Source organism: Arvicanthis niloticus, chromosome 8 (genome assembly GCF_011762505.2).
Source record: "Arvicanthis niloticus isolate mArvNil1 chromosome 8, mArvNil1.pat.X, whole genome shotgun sequence".
NCBI classification, from domain to species: domain Eukaryota; kingdom Metazoa; phylum Chordata; class Mammalia; order Rodentia; family Muridae; genus Arvicanthis; species Arvicanthis niloticus.
Genome location: NC_047665.1, coordinates 52,924,543 through 52,939,848, shown reverse-complemented (window position 1 = coordinate 52,939,848; position 15,306 = coordinate 52,924,543). Strand labels below are relative to the sequence as shown.

The 15,306-nt window shown below is 45.3% G+C and overlaps 1 protein-coding gene across 1 annotated transcript in view; it reads left to right on the top strand.

Moving 5' to 3' along the window:
* Pitrm1 (pitrilysin metallopeptidase 1) overlaps nt 1-15,304 on the top strand; it is a 32,745-nt gene extending 17,441 nt beyond the window's left edge. Inside the window, exons 16-27 of the mRNA XM_034509927.2 lie at nt 2,016-2,148; nt 3,396-3,516; nt 3,631-3,707; nt 3,937-4,102; nt 5,325-5,425; nt 7,956-8,076; nt 9,580-9,651; nt 10,264-10,376; nt 12,705-12,830; nt 13,766-13,911; nt 14,717-14,819; nt 14,945-15,304. Coding sequence (XP_034365818.1) covers nt 2,016-2,148; nt 3,396-3,516; nt 3,631-3,707; nt 3,937-4,102; nt 5,325-5,425; nt 7,956-8,076; nt 9,580-9,651; nt 10,264-10,376; nt 12,705-12,830; nt 13,766-13,911; nt 14,717-14,819; nt 14,945-15,038 — 1,373 coding nt within the window. The 3' untranslated portion in view covers nt 15,039-15,304. The remainder of the gene's footprint in view (nt 1-2,015; nt 2,149-3,395; nt 3,517-3,630; nt 3,708-3,936; nt 4,103-5,324; nt 5,426-7,955; nt 8,077-9,579; nt 9,652-10,263; nt 10,377-12,704; nt 12,831-13,765; nt 13,912-14,716; nt 14,820-14,944) is intronic.
* The last annotated feature ends 2 nt before the right edge of the window (nt 15,305-15,306 follow it).

Genomic DNA, 15,306 nt, shown 5'->3' with positions numbered 1-15,306 from the left:
ACCAACTGAGCTTCTACCCAGCCCTTGAGAATTATTTTGACTTCAGTGATGATAGATTTCCATCTTCTCTAAGAAGCATTGTGTCTTCCTGTGAGTAGATTTGAGGGCAACAGGGGAATTCCTTGCTCCTGGAATTAGGTGAGGATATGAGTTACCCTGTGGTTAAATTTGGAATGGCTTGTGTCAGAATCCTCCAAGCCCTCACCGGTGTCTACCTTTTTAACTTGGCTGTTAACAATGAAGAGGGTATGGTGGGATAAACACCTGGTAGTTAGGCACTGAGGAGTTAGGAAGGGAAAAAAGTCTGAAATGCTCTTGACCTCTAGTCTCACTCCTTACGAGACCCCAGGGTTGCTTGTGGCTGGTGGCATGAGACGTAGTTATCTGTAGAATAGCATTTTCCTGGAAGATGATAACACGTGAATGAACTTGTGACCAGCCATGGATAGTTTTCATTGATTCAGACCAGGGTTTGGCTTTTATGTGCTCTGTGGAGGATGGGGTGTGATTTGATTTGATACTGTTTGATCTTGGGACTGAGTCTCCTGGTGTTAGACAAGCACTTGGTGACAACCCCAGGATAGGTACACTGTTTCTGGTGAGGTATCTCTTATTTTAACTGCATATTTTAACAGTGATTATCTCACTTGTCATGTCTGATATATTCGTAATAGGTTTGAATACATATGCATCTGAGAGAGAAAGAGATATTCTAGAAATTGGAGTTAATGTTTTGATCTTTTATCTTTTAGTCTACATATTTTCAATTTTTCATTTTCATATGTGGGTATGGGTATGTGTGCATATACATGTATATGGTTGTGTGAACGTGTGGGAACACGTGGAGGTTGATATTGGGAATCATTCTCCACTGATCTTGTACATTATTGATTAAGGCGGGTTCTTTTAACCCAGAGTTGACTGCCAGGGCTACTCTTGTTAGACAGTCTTTTCTGGGGAATCCCATCTCCAACCTTCACGGCTAAAACTCCAGGCGGGCTGCTAGCCCATGTGACGTATTACATGGATGGCTGTCTGGAGATCCAAGCTCTGGTCCTCACGCTTGTGAGGCTTGTGAGGCTGGAAATCACCCAGCCCCTCTGATATTTAGTTTAGATGTAAATCTCATTAAGTTTCTCTAATAAGTTTCTGTTTCTTTAATAGGAACCATACATCAGTCATCAACAAATGTTTTACATTCCGCTTTCAGTGTAGGGCACCATGCTGGGTGGTGATACATAAAATAGAATCCAGAAAACCTACCCCCAGAAATGGGGAGGTACCCTAAGAACATGGGGCCCCAAAGAAATAGAGGGCTTGTAAAGGACAGGGCAGTATACACTGCTCCTGAAGGGTGGGGGGACTCGATGCGGGAGACCACCAATACATAGAGTAGATGCTACGATCCAGTCAGGTGTTGTGAGCATGTCCATCCACATGGACCTAACCGTGTTGATGAAGGGAAGCGCCCAATAGAGGGCTCAGTTACCTGTAAAACCAATGCTGAGATGCTGCTGAAATCAGCTGTGAGGTCAGAAAAACAGGATCCTTCTCCATCACAGTGCTTCAGCAAGTAGGGATGCCCTTACACTGCAAAGGGTTTTGGTTTCCTACCGGAATGAAAGTGCAGTGGGAAACCCTTATCAGCTGTAGAAAATGAGCAGTACGCTGCTCTTCCAAGTTGTAAGCCTTCATTCTTACAAAGCAGTAATGTAACTCCTTATGTACTAAGAATAATTAGGGGCTGGAGGTGTAGCTCAGTTGGAAGAGAACTTGCCTAGCATTCAGAGTTCTGAGCTCCCACCCCAGCATCCAGCATCATATAAATAAACCAAGAGTGAGGGCCTCTACCTGTAATCCCAGCAAGAGAAATCAAGAGTCTAAGGTGATCCTTCACCAAATCATCTAGTGTGAGAGCAGCCTTGGATATATGAGACCCTGATTTCAAAAACAACAGCAACAAAACCCATTGAAATTTGATGAATTAAACCAAGAGCGTTGCTTTTGTGTTCCAGCTGGAGACATCCCTGTGCAATACTGCCCGCAGCCCACCAACGGCATGGTGTATTTCCGAGCCTTTTCCAGTTTAAACACGCTGCCGGAGGACTTGAGGCCCTTTGTGCCTCTCTTCTGCAGCGTGCTGACCAAGTGAGTTGTGGAACACAGTAGATGCACATCTGTGCTGCTCAGCGTGTTTTCATGATGTTTATTACGTGTGTGCACGTATGTGTGCATATGTGTGTGTGTGCGCGCATGTGTGTGTTATGTATGTGTCCTTTATGTGTTTGTGTTATGTTCATGCCCTGATGGTAGTCACCTCCCAGGGAGTCACTTTGTTTCTTAAACTTAGTGTTATCACAGTATGTACAAGCTATGTGTTCTCTTATATTTTCTTACTCTAAATAATGTTACAATATGAATCTACAGAAGGGATAATACTTATGAAGGCATCTGTACAGATGGATCACCAAAGATCCTGAAGGAAGGGGAGTATACTTAGCCAAGAAATAGGAACAATCCAGTGTAAGGAGTAGCTACAGCTTGAGGGATGTCTTTGCAGAGCTTGGTGGACAGCAAACTCCTGCTCTCTGCTTCTCTCCTGAGCTAACTCTACAGCGGCTGCTTTCCCGCACAGGCCAGGTGTGGATAGATTCGGAACCATGCATAGAGTTTTTCTTGACAGTGGCAAACCGAGAGGAAGCAGCTGCAGAGTTCCTCTCCTCTTATAGGACAATAAAGGGAAACCAAGGCTGGGACATGGCCCAGCAGCACTTGCTGCCTCAGCTGAGGACTGGATTGCAATGGAAAATGCAATCTGTCCTTGGGAACATTCTGTCCCCATTCTCAGCCATTTTAGTAACTCCCAGTGTTTGTCCTTTTAAACCAGTTTTCAAGGCCCCTCGCAGTAGTCCTCTGGGCTCAGATTGATAATGTTTCTTCTAGATGAATCAGCACACAGAATTTCTGCATGGATTTCTCAGGTCCCTCCTACCCCATTGCCAGCTATTCAAGCAAATGAAGTATATGTGAACATATTTATGAGGAAGAGTACTTGTGAAAGATGTACAGGCTAAAGGCTCGAGAATCACATTCGGCTTCTTATCTTTAGTAAGGGACACTAGCTCCTGAAGTGTTCAGCTAGTGTCCTGAGCACTGGACATGAGTTCCAAATGGCGAAATGGATTTGTACCTCCATGGGAGGGCACAGGAGCTGTGTAGAGGGTTTGAAACCCAGCATGCGTTCCAAACTTGGAAGTGTACAGGAGGTAGAGAGGGTTGTAGTTATGAGTTAGCATATGTAACGTGGGAAGGATTTGAAAATGGTAGGCACAGACAGTAACTGGGGTGTTACCCAGATCGGCCCCCGTAACTCAGGTATACTTCTTGCTCATCAGGCTGGGTTGTGGCATCCTTAACTACAGAGAGCAAGCCCAGCAGATCGAGCTGAAGACGGGAGGCATGACTGTCACGCCCCACGTGCTCCCTGACGACTCACAGCTAGATACCTACGAGCAGGTAGGTAGTCCTTCACGCTCCAGTATGATGTAGTCAGAGGCTTGTGTTCAGGGTGTCCTCGTCTTTAATGGTATCCTAATTAATCTTGTCTTGTGTCTTTCTTTGGTGATACAGGGTGTGTTGTTTTCATCACTCTGCCTGGAGCGGAATCTACCAGACATGATGCATCTGTGGAGCGAAATATTTAACAAGTAACTTTACCCACACCATATATTAATAAGTTGGAATATGACATATCTAACTCTGAAATGCTTTGCCAAGTGATTCACCTCACTTGTCAGATTCTAGTCAGATTTTACTTGTAATTAATTCCTAAGCACATAAAAACATTTGAAAGATACTGAGTTCCTCTGTAGTAACTCCCCTGTGGTACCGGAGTGGAGCTGGGTCACCCTCTAAGCTGGCCCCCTCCTTTTGTAGCCCATGCTTTGAAGAAGAAGAGCACTTCAAAGTGTTGGTGAAGATGACTGCTCAGGAGCTCTCCAACGGGATTCCAGACTCGGGGCATCTCTATGCAGCCCTCAGAGCAAGCAAGACACTGACACCTGCAGGGGACTTGCAGGAGACCTTCGGTGGGATGGATCAGGTGGGCACTTGCAAGGCTGCGTGCTGGTCCTAGATGAGCAAGGCTTCCTGGAGTTGGTAATGTTCTCTAGTAATACGTGATTTTACCTCAGCTAAATTTCTAAAAGCTGGGTTTAGTGGTTTATGCTTAGATCCCAGTGCCAAAAAGGCAGAGACAAGTGGATTCCTGAGGATTGCTGGCCGGCCAGCCTAGCCTACTTGGGGAGTGCCAGGCCAGGGAGAGACAGTGTCTCTTTTAAAAGGTGGGTGGTTCCTGAGAAATGACAGCTGAAGATGTCCTGTGCTCTACAGACACACAGACACACACACACACACACACACACACACACACACACACACACACACTCTGAAACCAGAAGCCTTTCTAACTTACTTCTGATTTCTAGTTCCCAGATTGCATGGAGGAAAGTGTTTCCTTTCTTCTTTGTACTACACAGTCTGTCAGCTTCACCCAAGCTGGCAGTTAACACGCATGTGCACACAAATCCAGGACACAGCCAGTGGCCAGTCATGACCTGTATTAGGGATGTTCGCTATTCAGGCTTCTCCAGAGAAGAAACAGACAACTGGAAACTATGAAATTACTACTGACATAAAAAATTACAAGTGCCAAAGTAATTGTTGTGCTGTGCAAACATACTTTTCTATAACTCTGCCAAATTCCAGAGGATCACAAATCGAATTCTGGCATTAGTTATTTTCCAGCTTGCCTGATAAAATACCGTAACCAAAGTCAATCTAAGGAAGAAGAGATCGATTTTAGCTTGTGGTTCCAGAGGGATATAGTCTATCCTGGAGGACAGAGGCAGAGACCATGTTTTCCTCTATACCCAGGAAGCAGAGAGAAGAGGAAGTGGGGTGAGGCTATAAACCCTCAAAGCCCACCCCCAGTGGATTTGTATTATGTTCATGCCCTGATGTCAGTCACCGCCTAGGGAGTCACCTTGTTTCTTAAACTTAGTGTTGTCACAGTATATACAAGCTGTTTGCCTTCTTATGGTCATATTTGCTTATTGTGACAGTCCCCCTCCAGCAAGGCTCCACGTCCCCGGAGTTCCATAATCTCCCCAAACATCACCCTGACCTTCTGTGGACCAAGTGTTTAAATACATGGGTCTTTGGGGTCCTTTTCTCATCCCAAGCGCCACAGCTATCAGGTAAAGACTATTTAGTGTCTTGACTGTCAGAGTTGTCTGACTCAGCATCTGCCTCCTTTGGTTCAGGTGAAGGTGATGAAAAGAATTGCAGAAATGACAGACATCAAGCCCATCCTGAGAAAACTGCCCCGGATCAAGAAGTATCTACTAAACTGTGATAACATGAGGTGGGTGTCCCACCTGTCTCCACACAGATCTTAGGAGTCACACCATTTTGTGAAGTATCATTTTTAGGCATTTTTTTCATTTGAAGATGAAATTACCTGCATTTATCTTCAAGACAGAAAGTGTGTTGGTGTAGGTGTTAGGTTATAGGAGTGACTCTAGACTTAAATTAATGTGTCGAGGGAATGAAAAAAATTGCATTTTAATTTAGTAAAAGTTGTAGGCCATGAGAAGAAAGCAACGAATTAAACTCTAGAACTACAGAGTGGAGAGATGGCTCAGCAGTTAAGAGCACTGTCTGTTTTTCCAATGGTCTTGAGTTCAATTCTCAGCAACCACATGGTGGCTCACAACCATCTGTAATGAGATCTTATGACCCCTTCTGGTGTTTCTGAAGACAGCGACAGTGTAGCGAACTTACATAAAACAAATAAATCTCTTTTTAAAAAATCTAGAACTGCAAAGTAGACTTAGGGTACAACTTAAAAGTTGTTCTTTCCAAAGGTAAATGCTCAGAAATAAGGAATCAGTGAGACACAGAGAAGGTTATCTTGCTCAATACCAGTGTCCTGGTTGGGGTTTCTGCTGCTCTGATGAAACACCATGACCAAAAGCAGCTTGGGCAGGAAAGGGTTTATTTGGCTGATATCTCCAAAGACTGAGGGAAGCCAAGACAGGCACTCAGACCATATGGGAACCTGGAGACAGGAGCTGATGCAAAGGCCACAGGTGGGTGCTGCTTACTTGGCTTATTCATTGTGGCTTCCTCAGCCTGCTTCCTTATAGAACCCCAGGACCTCCAGCCCAGGATAGCACCACCCACAGTGGGCTAATCAGTCACTAATTAAGGAAATGCCCTACAGCTGGGCCTTACAAAGCATTTTTCTCAATTGAGGTGCCCTCTCAGATGACTCTAGCATGGTCAAGGTGATAGAAAGCGAGCCAGGACAACCAGTGTCCTGAAACAGCTTGTGCACATTCCCGCTAGCTTTCTGTCCTCAGGCCTGAGCACACATACAAATGAATTCTCAGTCGTTTCCATGAGTGCCTTGCTACCACTGATACTGACCTAGTATTCACTAATGATCAACAAGACAATGCCTAATCCACGTTCCTGTTCTGCATTGGTTACCGCTACCTTTCTCCAGTCAGTTCTTGAGAGTCACTAGCAGATGCCACAGGGCTGCTAGCTGGCAGGAATGGGGTCAGTGCTCCAGCCCTCGGATTCATGTGGACCTGGCTTGTACTCGAATCCCCTTCACCCCAGGCCAGCTGAATTCAATGCTTGCCCTCCTGCCCTAGGATTTATTTAGTCTAGCCTTCACTATAATTCCCCAGGCTAGCCTGACACAGCATTCACTTTCACATTCCAGGCTAACCTTTTCCAGTGTCCATTTTACACCCTAGCACTTACCTATACCCTGGGCCTGCTTCCTCCTGTGTTTAACTTCACACCCTGGACTAGCTTAACCAGCACTCACTATAACACCCCAGAGCAGCCCGGACCCAGCACCACCACAGACTGTCTTCTTCTTCTCCATAAAACTCTTTTTGCAAGTTTCTTACATTCAATAACTTGGTAATAAACAAGCAGTGAGTATAGAGCCCATATACAGTTAGCATTAATTCAATAGTGACTGCTGTGAATTTAACACCCACAGAGGGAAACACCGTCAAAACACTGCAGGATTCTATGCGATGGGTGATCTTTGTGATTCGCCCCAGTTTGGAGGAATTTTGTAAAAGAATGTTTTCAAATGTTTCCAGCATGTTAACTTTCTGTTTTTTGTGGTTCTGGAGAGATGGCTCAGCAGTTAAGAGCATTTGCTGGCTCTTGCAGAGGACTAGACTCACTTCCCAAGTACCCACACTGAGCAGCTCACAGCTGCCTGTAACTCCAGCTCAGAGAATCCTCCATCTTTTCTGGCCTCCACGGGCACCTCCATACATGTCCCTTTACATAGTACATATACACTTGCATGCATATATATATATGTGTATATATATATGTATATATATATGTATATATATATATACATATACACATACATACATATATACATACACACATATGTATACATATATGTATGTATGTGTATGTATATGTGTGTGACTTACTATATATATACATATATATTTACATATATATAGTAAGTCTCTAGCAGCAAATGTGTAGTTTCAGACTGTTGAATTTTTTGTGGATATTCATTTTTTTTTTTTAATTCTCCACCCTTTGTTATAAATCTGAAGGCATATGTCAAAGTTGTTAGTGTTCTCTCTCTTCTCTGCACCCTTCAGGAAATGGCTGTGTTAACAGATGTGTGGCAGTGACATGTGTCTATATGAAAAGCCCTGCATGATCACACATCTGCATACTGTTTCTCTTGAACAGCTTTTGTGTATTTTATGACAAAAGCAATGTCAATCACTCCATATCTCTGTGTCCCTCATGCAGAGATGTGACAAGTTAGTAAAACAGTGGGGGAGGGGGTCAGTTAAATGGATTTCAATGTGCACAATTCTTCTCTGCAGATGCTCAGTGAATGCCACCCCTCAGCAGATGCCTCAGGCAGAGAGAGAGGTAGAAAACTTCCTTAGAAACGTTGGCCGAAGCAAAAAGGAGCGGAAGCCTGTCCGCCCACATATTGTCGAGGTAAAGGAACCCTTCTCACCTTGACACGTGTCACCTGATTCTCAGGCATGCCATGTATACACCGGTGTATGGGAGGATTAAGTGGCTTGCCCAGCGTCAGCCTACCTAAGTGAGTTCAGACCCTTTAGTTAGTCTCTGATCCTACATCATGTGTTTCTGTTCACACTTGGTAGTGAGCTTTCTCCTAATAGGGATGAGCAGAGTTTGGCGAAGGGCGTGGTACCATAAAAAGAGCCGGAAACCTTAATCTGATGACCTTGTCTCCGGCAGTTTGTTAGGCTCCGTACCCCACACAAGTTGGTAAAAGCCTTTCGTTGTGTCTCATTATTTCATGGATTTTATCCTTGCGAACAGTACTTGTCAGCAGTGATCTCACCAGCTCGATTGACTCACAGAGGTTTGTTTAGGTTTTACTTTTTGAGTCTGAGTCCCTGGGAGCCTCACATGTCACTGCAGAAAGCTGTCACTTTGCAACTCTGGTAGGAATTACTTAGTGTCATCTGTGCTGCTGGTCACATGTCCCTTCTTCCATTTGTTGTTTGGTCTCATTGGCCACTTGGCCACCCTGTGATGAGAGACCACAGGGAGGTGATTTGCTGCTCTGTAGGCACCTCTGTCTAGAGCCTCTCATGTCACCCTAACCTCATGCTTTGGAGGATAGAGAAATGTATCTAGGTCATTGTTTTTGTTGTTACTGTTACATTTCTCTCTTTCTCTCCTCCCTCCTCCCTCTCCCTCCTTCCCCTCCCCCTCCTCTCTCCCCCCTCCCCCTCTCTCCCTCCCCCGCTTTCCCTCTCCCTCTCTCCCTCCCCCTCTCCCCTCCCCCTCTCTCCCTTCCCCTCTCTCCCTCTCCCCCTCCCCCTACTCCCTCCCCCTTCCCTCTCTCTCTCCCTGCCCCTCTCTTCCCCTCCCCTGCCCCCTCCCCCTCTCCCTCTCTCCCTCCCCCCTCCCCTTCTCTCCTTCCCCCCTCCCCCTCTCTCCCCCTCCCACTCCCCCTGCCTCATCCCCCTCTTCCTCTCTCCCTCTCTCCCCCTCCCACTCCCCCTCTCTCCTCTCTTTCCCTCCCCCTCCCACTCTCCATCCCCCTTCTCATTCCCCTCTCCCTCCCCCTCCCCCTTCCTCCCTCTCTCTCTCCCTCTCTCTCTCTGTATGTGTGTGTGTGAAGAGCAGAGGACAACTTGTGGGAACCATCTCTGTTTACACCTTATTGGGTCCAGGCCCATTGAGTCTTCTCACTGGGCCTGAAAGACACAGTTACATGATTAGAAAGTACCAACAGGTAGGGAAGGGGGTGGTGATTAAAATACTCTCAAGTTTATATACGGGCTCTTTTCATTAACTATTTGAAAAATGTGCTTAAACTTTCATTCCTTTACAATATGAAGCCTGTCTGCTGTGGCTAACCCATGTAAGGAACTCTGTAAACTTTATAATGTCTATCTATGTCTTAATAAATATTTCAAGGAAGTTTCTCTTCACTCTTGGATACTTTTGTATTTTCAGAAACCCACACCCAGTGGCCCTAGTAGAGGCGTACATGCTGATGGGTCCCAGATCATCAGAAAACTGATAACAGTAAGTGACCCTACCATGCTGTCAGACTCACTGGACACCTGAGCACCCTCTGACTCTGAGCATTCTTCTAGTAGGACCATTCCAGAGCCAAACCGCAGCCTTAGACCTGGGATGCACTGTCTTTTGTTATTACCACTCTGGGCCTTTATCTCTCGAGACAGCCCAGAATGGGTGTCATATCCTTTCATAAGCCTCTACTTATTGGGCCAAATGGTCTCATCACCTCTCCTTTAACTTAATATAGTTAATTTAATTTAACTTAATATAGTGTCTGATGCTTATGTCGCCTCCAGTTAGGCAGAAGCATCATCCCTTTCTACTTACAGGTTTCCACAATTGTGATGTTCGATCTGGTCCTTTGTATGGTAGTTTAATGTGTTCGTGGAAGATGGTCCACAATCTGAAATGCCTTTAATGTGATAGTAATTTCTTTGTATTGCATCTTGCCAAATGTGGAGTGTTTCTATTACGTGAAATTCTGCTCTCGGAGTACAAGTGCCTCACTAGTAACTCCCATGGAGAAGTTGCTGGGATGGTGCTGCCTGGGTTTGCTACCTGAGGGCTGCATTTGGTTGTACATCCTGGTCTGACCCATAGGCCTCTGCTCCTTAGGACCCCACCTTCAAACCCTGCCAGATGAAGACACATTTTGTGCTGCCCTTCCCTGTGAATTACGTTGGCGAGTGTGTCAGAACCGTCCCCTATGCCAATCCGGATCATGCCAGGTAGGAAATGGGGGTGAGTGCATCCCTCCTCACAGCTGGAAGGGGGGAGTGCATCCCTCTCTCACAACTGGACTTGAGTGAAATTGTCCAGCATGATAAAAGGTAGAAAGGAGACAGGCTGGGTTGATGGCTCTGTTGGTTAAGTGCTTACCTTGCAAGTACAAGGACCTAAGCTAATACTTGCCTCCATTACCCATCAGAAAAGCCAGATGTTCTGCATCTGTAACTTCTGTGCCATGGGTGGGGGGAGATAGGCACACTTCTGGAGCTCATTGACCAGAGTCTTAGTCAGGGTTTCTATTCCTGTACAAATATCAGGACCAAGAAGCAATTTGGGGAGGAAAGGGTTTATTCAGCTTATACTTCCACATTGCTGTTCATAACCAAAGGAAGTCAGGACTGGAACTCAAGCAGGTCAGGAAGCAGGAGTTGATGCAGAGGCCATGGAGGGATGTTACTGGCTTGCTTCTCTTGACTTCCTCAGCTTGCTTTCTTATAGAACTCAGGACTACCAGCCCAGGGATGGCACCACCCACAATGGGCCTTCCCCACTTGATCACTAATTGAAAAAATGCCTTACAGCTGGATCTCATGGAGACATTTCCTCAAGGGAGGCTCCTTTCTCTGTGATAACTCCAGGATGTGTCAAGTTGACACACAAAACCAGCCAGTATAACCAGTACAGCCACATCAGTATTTCTAGGTTCCGTTAGAAACTGCTTCTCCAAAAACAAAGAACATTGTATCTGAAGAATGGCCATGGTAGCTGAACTTTCACTTCCAAATGAATGAGTTGACTTATTAGCGTATACCAATTAAAAGAGCGAAGAGCAAGCAGTTGACAACAGAATATCAAATCCTGCACTTACAATATCTAGCAGAAGTGACTGGATATGCACTGTGGAAGGACATAGGGTCTTCAAAGACACTTGAGATAAAACACTCTTGAGTCTGAGACAAGGGAACCCACCCTGTACACAAAGTGAGCTCTTAGCAAGCACAAGCAGCACATAACAGTTTACTGATATGATTTATAATACAGAGACTAAGAGGGGAAGATACCATTGATTTCTGGACTACACACACACACACACACACACACACAGAGAAGTCTGCATGTGCATGCTATAGAGGGCACAGGAGATGCTTTGTACACAGAAAGTTTCTGCACCAGCTTTGCACACTGGACCCTGTGTAACATTGTACCAGTCTGTCGTCTGCATGCTCTGACCCTGCCACTTGGCAAGAGCTCCTGTGCAGAACAAAGCACGACCCACCAGGAGTCTATAAATAGCACATTTATGAATAAAATGCCTGGTATTTGTGCAGTTGGTTTTTTTAAAGGATTTGTGTCCTGCCTACATGTACATCTGCATGCCAGAAGAGGGCACCAGATCTCATTATAGCCAGTTATTGCCACCATGTGGTTGCTGGGAATTGAACTCAGAACCTCTAGACCTCTGGAATAGTAGCCAGTACTCTTAACCTCTGAGCCATCTCTCCAGCCCCTCTGTGCAGTTATTTTTGTGAATTATTTTATCCCTAAGCTGTCCTATGTACAACATCATAGATACTTATGCCCTGAAATGCACCCATTTTTGTCCCTGCTGTGACAAGAGACGTGACAGAAATGACTACACAAGGGAGGGTTTATTCTTGTTCACAGTTGGTTACACTCTTTCAGGATAAGGAAACCGTGGCAGGATTAGGAAAACACGCATAGTGTGTCCACAGCCAGGAAGTGGCGAGCAATTGGTGCTGGTTCTCAGCTCACGCTCCCCTTTGTATACGATCTGGGACCCCAGCTCATGGGATGGTACTGCCCACATTCAGGTCTAGAAACTCCTTTCCAGATGTGCCTGTCATGTTGACAGTCGACATTAGCCACCCTGAATGGGATAGTGTACAGCGTGTGAGAACTGCAGGGACATTTTGAAAGTGGCAGATAGAGGCACATGGACAATGTATCCCAGGGGTCCTGTGGAGGGACAGACCCACAAGGACAAGGACAGGGTGTCCTGAAGCCCTGAGACAGCAGCCAACTAGATGGATGCATCTCTGAAAGCAAGATCTGGAAACAAGAGACCTTTCCAGGTTGCTCTGAGCAGTGGTTGGACTCCATGCTCTGCTGCCTCAGGAGCTTAGAAAGGCCCTGGTGATGGAGAGGTCAGAGTGCTTTGAAGAGGGCTAGCTGTACATGACCGTACACTTCAACTGGACTTTATTTTCCTTTCCAGCTCCACACCCCATCTCTAGGCTTTGGTTTTTACATTACACTCTCTGTGAGCCAGGCTCTCTCTAACTTGTTTTTTGCTCCCTTCGTTTCAGCCTTAAGATCCTTGCCCGTTTGATGACAGCTAAATTCTTGCATACAGAAATTAGAGAAAAGGGGGGTGCCTATGGTGGAGGGGCTAAACTCACCCACAGTGGGATCTTCACGCTTTACTCTTACAGGTGAGTTTCTGAGTTATCATGTTTCCCGGGTGAGAGCCCCCACATTCGAACCACTGGCTCTGTTTTCTCAGAATGTCAGCAGGCGCTGAGAATGTTAGCACAGAAAAGGTTACATCTACTCTTTATCTGGTCCCCAGCTAGAGCAACTAACCATAGCTAGCTGTATCTTTCCTGTCTTGCTGCAAGGAACAGACACAGTTGTGTTATATTGTCTACATCAGACAAAATTCTAACTTCATAGTCAGCCTATTTTGGTGGAATGCAATCAGAATGGTTTCTGAACTTACTTCCTGGTGGGAATGGAATTGAGATACCGTTCTGCTGGATTTTCATAGGAGTGAGACTCTTGCCAGTTTCTGTAAATGGTTAGTTTTTGAGCCACCATTAAATTCTTGTACACCAATGTTCCAAGAGCACGGCCCGTCACCAATATCATTCTAGTCGTCCTGACTGTATCATAGAACTGCACTTTAAACATGGAGAGTCCTGTAGACACATCTTCAGCTCCTTGATGTGAACCTATAGAGCTAAGATGAGCTTTGTCTTTGACACAAGAAAGTACTCCAAAAATCCTCCCACCTCCAGCTAACTACTAGATTATTCTGGGTCTATCTTAAGGGCTAGTTTAATAGGTTTCTTCTCCATGGCTCTTCAATAATGTCTTAGTAGTCCTGACACCCCTCCATCCATGGGACTTCCTTTACAGATGAAATCACAGTATGGCCATGAGGTAAGCAAGTGAATTGCAGTATTAAATACAGAGAGTGTATTGTGGGGCTTGCTGAGTCAGATTTAAATTGCTCCAGAGAGAGAGTGGGTTATGTAGAGTGTAGACTATTCGAAGAAAAAAACCATTATGAACTGTAAATCTACATGATTGCCATAGATCGTTTTCCCCTATAATGCTTCAGTATTGGCTCTTTTGGGTTTCCCAGGGATCCAAACTCCATAGAGACACTGCAGTCTTTTGGAAAGGCTATAGACTGGGCTAAATCTGGAAAGTTCACACAGCAGGACATTGATGAAGCCAAGCTTTCGGTTTTCTCTGCTGTGGATTCTCCTGTTGCTCCATCGGATAAAGGTATCTTGGGTTCTGGGAACCTGGGTGCATGGTTTCCCCAGGCAGAATTCCATACAGTGTTCTGAGTCACCTGTCTCTGTGTTCACATGAATGAAACATGGTAGCCACTGTGTTGTTCTAGTTTCTCCAATCTCTCTGTCCTACATATCTATACCTGAAGGCTGGAACATTGACCTTGCAGCTTCTCGTGACTGAAGAGATAGCCCCATTATTAATGTTCTTGCTAAGCAAAAATTCCAACCTTAGTTGAATCCACGTAAAAAGCCAGGCATGCTGGTAGGTGCTTTTTTATCCCAGCCCTGGGAAGTTGAGAACAGGCAGAACCTTGGGCTCAGCAGTTAGCCAGATGACCCTACTTGGTGAGCTCCAGGCCAGTGAGAGAGACCTTATCTCAGAAACCAAGGTGGGTGGAGCTAGATCGATGGCTCATCAATTAAGGGTGGCAAATCTGAGTTTGGATCTCAGCACCTGAATCTGGCAGCTAACACTTATTGTAACTCTAGCTCCAAGGGCACCTGATACCTAGTTTGGGTAAAGGAAGACATTTTGACATAGCACAAGCCTGGCCACATCTTAGTCAATGCTGCTCTACTTACTGAGTCTTCATCCATACTCCGAAAAATGAAAAAGGAAGCTGTAATGGGTTAGGTCCCATTTTGCAGAGGTGGACATCAAGTTTGATCTCTCTTGCCCATGCAGACCTTTTTGGTTGAAGAGCATACCCTAAAGTGACCCCGCTCTTCTTTGAGCACAGAGCCTCCTATGCAACCTGTCTCCCTAGCCAGACCTGTGGTTTAACTTTTAGGAATGGACCACTTTTTGTATGGCCTCTCCGATGAGATGAAGCAGGCATACCGAGAACAGCTCTTTGCTGTCAACCACGACAAACTGACCTCTGTGAGCCAGAAGTAAGTCCTGCCCTGGCTTCCTGTGTTGGGCTGGGGGAAGGGTAACTCAGATAGATGAAGGCTTCCTGTTGACCACTAAAAATGCTTCAGATAGAAAACAGTCTAATATGTCATCTCCTTTGCAGATACCTTGGCATCGGGAAGAGCACACACAGCCTGGCTATCCTCGGACCAGAGAACTCAAAAATTGCCAAAGACCCATCATGGATCATAAGATAATGGGTGGCACATAGCTTTGAGTATATGTAAGAAATCAGACTCTTAACAACTGAGCCTCTGAGCTAAATTTAATGTAGATGGTCACATAGGAGTTACTGGTTTCTTTGTTCTAAAAAATCATAGTTATTCATATAAAAATCCAACCAAAGATGTTTATTGACTGGCAAGCTGGGCAGAAACTCTTAAGGAAATACTGTAACCATGAAGAAATTCATTAATCATGCATTAAATGGCAACAATGAACAAATTAAACTTCTGAAACATTACT